This window comes from Dicentrarchus labrax, unplaced genomic scaffold (assembly GCF_905237075.1).
Source record: "Dicentrarchus labrax unplaced genomic scaffold, dlabrax2021, whole genome shotgun sequence".
Taxonomy (NCBI): domain Eukaryota; kingdom Metazoa; phylum Chordata; class Actinopteri; family Moronidae; genus Dicentrarchus; species Dicentrarchus labrax.
The window spans coordinates 7,975,122-7,984,055 of NW_026136719.1; the positions used below are offsets into that span (position 1 = coordinate 7,975,122).

General features: G+C 37.6%; 1 protein-coding gene across 2 annotated transcripts in view; it reads left to right on the top strand.

The window, feature by feature from the left end:
• luzp2 (leucine zipper protein 2) overlaps window positions 1–6,241 on the top strand; it is a 145,280-nt gene extending 139,039 nt beyond the window's left edge. Inside the window, exons 11-12 of one of the 2 annotated variants that reach the window (XM_051378944.1) lie at window positions 34–108; window positions 5,358–6,241. In XM_051378944.1, coding sequence (XP_051234904.1) covers window positions 34–108; window positions 5,358–5,465 — 183 coding nt within the window. In that variant the 3' untranslated portion in view covers window positions 5,466–6,241. The remainder of the gene's footprint in view (window positions 1–33; window positions 109–5,357) is intronic. The other variant, XM_051378945.1, reaches the window with a different exon arrangement.
• The last annotated feature ends 2,693 nt before the right edge of the window (window positions 6,242–8,934 follow it).

The window sequence follows — 8,934 nt, forward strand, 5'->3', positions numbered from 1 at the left end:
CTGCACTGAGATATTTTCCCTCTACTCCTATAGGCCGGGGGCAACTGTTTCCAAAATCAAACGGAGGAATCAGCCCCGGAAAGTAAAAAGATACCAGAGCCACAGCAGGTGAGCATCAGTTGAATTTATATGGAAATAATAACAGATGCAGACATTTCTATATGTATTCTTGCTGCTGCAGTGAATTCTTGTTCTTTTTTGGCCCCACAGAAAATTATTAATCAGTTAATCAGGAGAAATGTCTTACAGGATAAGGCTGGTGTTTCTTTATATTTTTCTTACTGTCACCAAATCCTGTGAAAAAACAAAACCAACAATGTGTTAGTCCATCTCACAATACTTTCTAACTTCCCCACCCTGTCTGTGGAACTCGGTCCCAAGCCCATTTAAAGACGGAAATCTTTAAAAATGGGTCACAAATTTTAATTTCTTTTTTTTTTTTTTTAAGGCTCAGTAATATCCTAAAACAGCTGGATGCTGTAGGTTTTATAAAATGTTGCTCAAATAGAAGTAAATAGTGCTTTTTTTTGGGGACTATTTTCAGCCACGGATTAATTTGGTGCAGTACTTTGTATTTACAGCACTGTCTATGATGTGTATTTTAGACTTTAACATTTTCAACCATTGCAACTCTGTGGCTGATTGACGTGTTTTCAGACAACCATGGAGATCTATGGCACAGAGGCACAAGCTACATATATTACACTTCAGCTACACAGTAAAATACTTTGTTGGTTTTGGTCTTTTAGATAAAAACTTCCTTTATATGGGGTAGACAATAAGCGAACTATTTAACGCTATCTAAAAAAATAAATTGTTGCAATACACAACAATCTCATTATCAAAATGTGAAAACCATGTAGCATGACAAGCATGTTTTAAAGGACTTGGAAAGGAATGAAAGGCTAAACAGATGTAACAAGCCCAGTGTGACTACACAGTGACTGACAACTAAAAACCTAAAAAGATTCAACTCGGTGTACAACAGTATGACACAAAGAAGTGAAAAAAAAGCAAAGCAGATGATACAGAGTGTTAGAGAGATAAAGAACACCTACATCACATTTCTAAATGAAGGCAACCAATCTACTAAAACCTTATATACAGCTTACCAATGTCACCTATAGTATGTTATATTCAATGCTTTGCCAAATCCTATGCATAACTGCCTCCCTCATCATATTATTGAATTGAGTCACACCTGTTTGGCAGTGGCAGATGGTACGGCAAAACAATGCATCTCATTCCAATGCAGTGCAATACTCTGTAACTGAGCAACTGTCTTGCATTCCAAGTGGCAGCGATCCATTTTTAGACACACAGACTATTTGCACAAGAATACGAGAATATTTCAAAAGAGATCTTTACAAATGGGCAGATTTGACTTCACTGGTTTGTTTTGTGCCAGAAAGATATTCAGTGAGAGTCTGACAACTGTTTTTTTATGTAATACAAGAGTGGACAGTGTCACTGATTCAGAGCAGTCCAACATAATGGTATTCTGTTTTATATTAGATGTAGTGAAATAGCTCTACATAATATGTTACATGTTATTGAAGTCAAAAGCAGTTCATTCCCCGAGGCATATCAACACAAGATGCAAAACTGGCAAAAAATACAATAATAGAAAGAAATATGAGTTAGTGAACAATGTATATATTAGAACAGTAGGGATGTTTTTTTAAAACCCAAAAGATGATTGATTTTATCTTCCACTTTTTTAAAGTTATATAATTTTTTTAGGAGCAGTAGCAGAGTTGACAAATAAGAAGCAATGCCTTGTAACATCTCATCTCATCTCTAATGACTGTTTTAAGTGTTATCTTTTTTTACCTCATTAATTGGTAAATTTTCACATTGTGTTGCAGCACTGAATCTATAATAGACTTTTCCTGCTTTCTGTTGGTATCCCTCATGCACAGCACTTGCCATCCATGGTGTAGTAAATAATTTGATTAGTAATGATTGGCATTTCGGTCTCTGTGGATCAATCTGCATTAAAGTGCCCTCTATTCCTGTCACTACTCTACCTTCATTATGTGTTCTCATGTTCGATTGACTGTGAGACTGAGAACCAGAGTGGCATCTCCCCTTATGTTCAAATGTTTTTGGAAGGAAGGGCATTTCTTGTAATCTTGCACCTGTTGTATTGTATTGTACAGTGCAATGAAGGGTTTAAATAAACCAGACCAACATCTGCACTTTTAGGAGAGATATATTGTACAATAAGCCTTCGTCTATTCACTCAGTCTCTCCTGGTTGACTGATCAGACAAAGAAGCTCTCATCGATGTGGCCTGAACATCGACAGTCTGACAGACCAACACCACAAACCCACAAAGGAGTTTTCACCCAGATGAACTATAATGTCAGCAACATGGAGGAAAAAAACATTGTTCTCTCTTTGTGCAAGCTTTAAAGCCACAGTGTGCAAGTGTGTTTATTCAGATGTTAGCTGTACCTGCTTGAGACTATTATCAAGATTCTTTGAGAGTAAACATTTTTGAAGTCAAAAATATAATACTTCAGCCTAGCATTCTTAAACAATAGAGCAAACCTCTGAAGCACAGTGGCATCAGTATTGTTTGTTTCTGACATTCCTGAATTCATTAGAAAGTTGAGAGTGGAAGAACACAGCTGGAATATAAAAATCACAAAGGTGAATGTGAGGAAAAGCAAAAATAATACATAAATAAAGATACTGCACTCAGTTGTTCAAAATCATTAATTATTAATTATTATTTTAAATAATGATGATAATAAAATAAGTGTGTTATCTCTTAATTCTTGTTAGGATTCATAAAATAGTTGAATTTGGTCTGTTTTGCTAAAGACATTTTTAGGCCTGTGCTGTGTTTGTTAATGGATTTTACAAAAAGTAGAGTTCAATATCCAAATATACTAAAGAAAATGTCTTTCATATATTGTAGAGGGCATTTGTTTTAGTTGCTAACATATTTCAAGAAATAAAAACCATCTGCCTGCTGTGGCACAGTCAGTTAGTTAATTAGTTAGTTGGCGTGCACCCACATATGACGCCTACAATGAAACAGCGCAAGGGAGAGGGTTACTTCATCTTTACCAACTTGTATGTACTAGTACATAGTACCAATCCGTGAAAAACCATGGTGAAGACACCATAAGTCAAAATAAAGTCATGTACCTCTGTAGCTTTAGTTTTGTCAGATATATCGTACATTTGTTTTAAATCAACTTGATATTGGTAGTGCTGCTACTGACAAAGCTGTTGCAAGTTTTTCCAAAAATCCACCCTTCCACAAAAACTTTTGGATATCCTTAAGGGAGTTTTTGCTGATGATAAAGAAGATAGACACAAAAAAGGAAAATCCCAAACCCACATCAAAGTGGGCGGTAACTGAGGTTGGCAAGAAGCCACAAGAGTGCATTAAGTGAGAGATGTTTTGCCTGCAGATGGAAGTGAAAGTCATTGAGTACCTAGCCTCAGTCACTGAATCACACACAGTACATACTTGGGGTAAAAATGTACTACTCAGTATTTTATAATCACATAACCTCCAAATGATATGGTCAAATTCAAAGTTTACTTCAAGCTCCCCTGAAAGAGATGGGATAAATGTCGAGGTACATGCTGCTCTTTTTGTTTGTTTTGCTTCAAGCCAGGTGATAGAACTATAACCCACTGCCATGCAGAGTGATGTTATAATAATTTGCAAGCAGCCAGCAAGCCTTAAGGCATTCTCCAAAGTGACATTGGTAAACACAAAACAGATGCTTTGCTTGGGGAATTGGTTTCTAGTGCCTGTGTGCAGTGCTTAAACATGTTGTTGCCAAAAATGACTGGAATTATTCAAAATACCAAAGAAAATTGCATTCCATTAATAAAATACATTGGAGCCCCATCATTTTGTCTTTAAAATGTTGATGGGTATTTGTGAAAATAGCAGGATAACAGGAACACACATCCCCCAAACACACACACACACACACACACACACACACACACACACACACACGTAAGGGTACATTGTGTTTCAATGTGCCACTGAACTGTAAACAGACTGCTGTTGCTGTCAGAATGGTGTCAGAAACCCTGAGAGCTGCTGGTTTTCCAACCCACCAGGTAGTTAATTGCATTCATTCCCAGTGTAACTCATTTTCTCAATAGTTAAAATTAAAACCAGCAGGACTCTGTACCTGTGATCCACTCCTTGGGCATATAAAAACCTGATACATCATAACAAGTTCACATGGCTACATTTACCATAAAACTGGGCCATTTAACTACAGTATTTAGTTTCACTTATTTCCTTTTATCAAATAAAATCAAGTGTTGTTAACTTATAGGCCACATTACCTTGTACTCCACACTCCCAAATTACCACCCAAAATGTGTATTTTGAATGAAGTTGTTCAAGCTACAACTGGTTCTTAAGTTGCTCTTTAAACTTGTAATTTGTGTACAATTTCACAACTCACACTATAGATGCAGCAGCGGTGAAGTTGCAGATTGTAACCAACTGAATACCCCTCACCTAAATGGTGTTGGATAAACTGGCTGCAAAACATGCAAAAGGTCCTATCTAGAGCCAGTGTTTGGTTTGTCAATGCAGCAGAGCCCACTCCCTTTGTAGATTAAAACGGCTCATTCTAAGGTAACAAAAACACATTGAATCATATAGTTAGGTGATTATACACTAATGAAAACATACCTATGAATGTTATATTCCATTTCTTTTGCCAACATGCTTCCTCCTAAAACACTGGACCTAAAAGGTACTTTTTGGACTCTAGCAGTCCCATGGGGCAATGTTTATATGAATGGGTCCCCATTTTTGTTAGCAAGCGCGTAAAACAATACAGGATTTAAAACATTAAACATTAGGAAAAGGGGGATGTCCTCTAAATGTTTGTCAGACATGTTGGCAACTTTCTAATTTAATCCACTATTAGCGTTCTGCTACTGAGGAGGAGCTAACTTGCAAACTATAGTGAATTTTCCAGTCACCCTGTTTGGGGATGATGAGAGTGTTCAGAACAATCGTTTTTCAATGGAACACCTTAATTTGGCTGCATCAACTAAAGTAGTAGCCATTAAAATGGGAGAGACATGTGGTGAGAACCATGACTGAGAGAGGAATTAGAAACTGCTTGATTATAAAGCCCAGTAATGGCAATAGACAGCTCAGTATTAACAGTAGTATCAGTATAGTATAGTATTGTCTTTAAGTTAAAGAAGATACGTATTTCTACTCCCTTTGCATCCCACAGATACTTAGGAGCATTTCCTGCTGAGATTACGGACCACCACATGTCTACTGTGGAATATTATTGTGTCAGTCTTGCTCATTATGAATCTTTATCTTCTGAACCTAACAGCAAAGGAGCCAAATGCAGACTGGAAAATTCAACACAAAGCTCTCAGACGACAGCGAGGAGGCAGAGGGAGGCAGCAGCAAAAAGACAAAGCCACATGAATACAACTGAGCGGACGGCATATTATCCAAAATGCAGAGCCCCTGCATTGCCTGAAGGATCTTTCTAAGAGCACACACTTGCGCACTCTCACAAAAAACATATGTGCGCCCACACACACACACACACACACACACACACACGCATCAGCATTGTTTGCAAAGGCTGAGACACTGGAATCGTCAAAATTTCAAACTGTCATCTGAAAAACCTCCATAGTAAAATGGCATGCATTCTAGAAATTCTTTTTAAAAGGTAGCAATGGCACTGGTAACTTGTTTCATGATTGTTCATTTGTTGTTTACTTATCTGAGTTTTATTCTGAGTGAGGACACTGCTTTCTAAATGTGTGATCTTTCTAGAAAAATCCCTTTGCACTGGTGAGGTCTGACACTGTATCCTGTGATAAATATATCAATTGACAAATAAAAAATACTCCTACTACTACTATTACTACTACTACTACTACTACTACTACCCAACTTAGAATATTGTTTGTCACTCATTGTAGCAAGGTTAATTTACTCCTCCACATTTTGAAATATAGAGGCTCAAGTTGGCTGGCCAACTGTTCAACATTTAATATTTCAGCACTCTTTCTGCCTTTAACACTCCAGAGGCAAAGAGCCAAAGACTCACAATGGGTCGTCTCCCTGAGAATGTGCCATGCACTGAGTAGTAACTCCTAGCTACATGTATCTGTGTTATATGACCTTTCTGTGTCCTTTCAATAAACTGTAATTTTCAGTAAATGTGTGAAGAATAAATGGTTCTTTGTGGGAAAGAAATGAGTGAATATGTTTCTGATCAACAGAGGAAAAAGTTGCAAAGAATGATCAGGATTTACACCATGTGAATATTAATTACGTGGCCAACATAAGTAGAAGAGGTTGTTAAATAAGGCACTGACATCTGAGGTCAGAATAAAAGTCTGTTTTTCAAAAGAGAAATTATTCATCACATCATTTTAAAAGTTGACTTTGTTGAATAATTATCTGACACAAATGAGTTAGGTCACAGCATGACTTTTGTCCAAACTGCGAATCCAGCTTCCTTTTGCTGAGTACTTGCAGATATTCTGTGACGTCAATTAATCTTCATACACAAGTTGTAGAAATTATTCAGTAAGATTCATGTACTTTCAAGTTTTCTTTGATCGCTGAAATCCACCTCTAAATATGCTGCTTTTGTACATTACTGTACAAGCTTGACACCAGCCAAATGTAGCCTTTAAATTATGTTGGGTATGTGCAATCACACGTCCATTAAGGCTGCAACTAACGAATTATCTTCATTATCGATTAATGGGACGATTATTTTTCTTATTCATTAATCAATAAATTGTTTGGTCTAACAAACATTACAAAGATGTGAGAAATATCCAAGAGCCCAAAGTAATGTCATCAGATGTCTTTGAAATAGTCAGCACTTTATTTTCTGCAGATGGACTTGAGTTGAATTGATTAATCACCACTCTAGTGTTAATGTTTATCAAAGCACATATTGACAGTGCAAGGACATTTACAAAGGAAACAGCACGCCTGATGTTTGCTCTAAAGAACTATAGCATTGTTGGATTATCACAAATACTACAGATGGTGTGTTCAGACTAAACAGGAAGCAGATCACCTGGATGCTTATTAAGTCAATGCAAAGTGGATGCAAATCAGCCCCGTTAAGAGTAAAAGTTAAGATGGTTTCAAATTGAGCAAAAAGATTGTGCTTATGCCAGTGCTGAATGACACCACTTCCTGTATGTCAAGCAGGAGGAAAAAGAAAAGAAACAACAAGTTCTTGGGCGACTCACACAGCAGTCACATTAAACACAGGTAAAACAGTTCAGAAGTCAAATTCATAGAGAAACTGTGTAAATAAATCAGAAATAGCATATAAGCATAAAAATATGTTTTTGAAAGCCACAGCCATTCCCTCGCCTCCCACTGACCTTATTACCCTAAAATACCCAGCAGTCTCCAGCTGCACAGTTGTGAAGTTGTCATCAATGTAACTCAATGTTATGGTGTTATGTAGAGTATGACATTTCATTGTCACAATTTTAAAACCTGATCAAGTCTTTGTTTTCATATGTTTGGAGTCCAGAGTTGTTTGTGAAAGCTTCTATGGCTCCCCTTTGTGTTTTGAAAGCTACCAACTGCTTTATGCAGGTTTGTGCTCACAGCATCCCCTTCTTGTGACATTTGGTGCGGTCACTGGATCCAAGAGTGTCCATGCTGGAAAATGTTAGGCGACAGGTGCACAGCTCTATTTTAAGGCCCGTAATCCATCTTTTTTGCAAGTTTGAGAGCCTCCTCTAGGTCGGAGCCTACGTCTTGCTGAGAAGGGAACAAAGGGGCCTGTCGCCAGGAATTGGAGACCAATGGCAGATCTTCTTAATGGTGCCATTAAACCTCAGAGCTGACAGTGGTAGAAGCAATGTGGAAGAAGAAAGATGTTCAAGCTTGCGATGAAGTAAACAGGCTTGGGATTTGATCAGAGTGACAGTGTGTTTTTTGTATGCCATATTCATTTTACTGCTTCCCATTCACAGATTTTTGAAATGATCTATTTTTTTAGGACAATTACTTTATTTCTTGCTGAGCTACACAAGAAACCTGTTTTCAAATGCCCCCAGCCGATAGGAAAATAGTTTCTGTTTAGTGTGAATTCAAAACACTGCCTATTGTAAAGATATTACAATACAGGAGAGAGAGGCACTAGTCTCACACAATAAGAAATTAATATGAAAAGAAGGTAGTGGACTTTTAAGAGAAAAGCACAATGACCACACTGCAGTGCTGACAGTGCCGACAGGACTTTTGGAGTGCCTTGTTAGCTGAATGCTTAGAGTTCATGCTGCATGGTCACAACTTTTGATGGTTCAATTCCAGCTGGTGATTTTTGTTGGACGTCATAACCCTCTCTCTCCCTATTTCCTGACTCTTCACCCATAACTTTCAAATAACAGGCGAAAATGCCCAAGAAACATATTCTAAAATGTATATACACAGTATATTTCAGATCCTTTCTTTACTGATGTGTATGTGATGTTTGATGTGATCTACTGTCCGCCTACGCCTGCAAGTGCTGCAGCACTTTTTAATGACAGCTGGGCTACATTGCGAGCATTTCACTGCATATGTGAGAGAAAATGTGAGTGTGTAGATGTGAAAAACTGGTGACTGACTGTGTTGTGACACCTGGGTTGGCTAAATTTGCAACAAGCTTGGACTGTTATCTCTCCTCTCTCTTTTCATCAGCAAAGAGCAAATTCAGAAAGCAGCTTCTCATTTTTAGTTGGTGCAGACTATCCTATAACCAGCTGCAGGTCAGATCAGGTCAGGTCATGGTTAGCCAGGTTGGTCACATGTTAGGTTTCATTCATTCAAACTGGATTTTTTTTTTTTTTTTTAATGAATCCCTACCACAAAAACACAGACATTTGTACAATCACAAATACACAAGAGAAAAAAAGTCCCTGTGG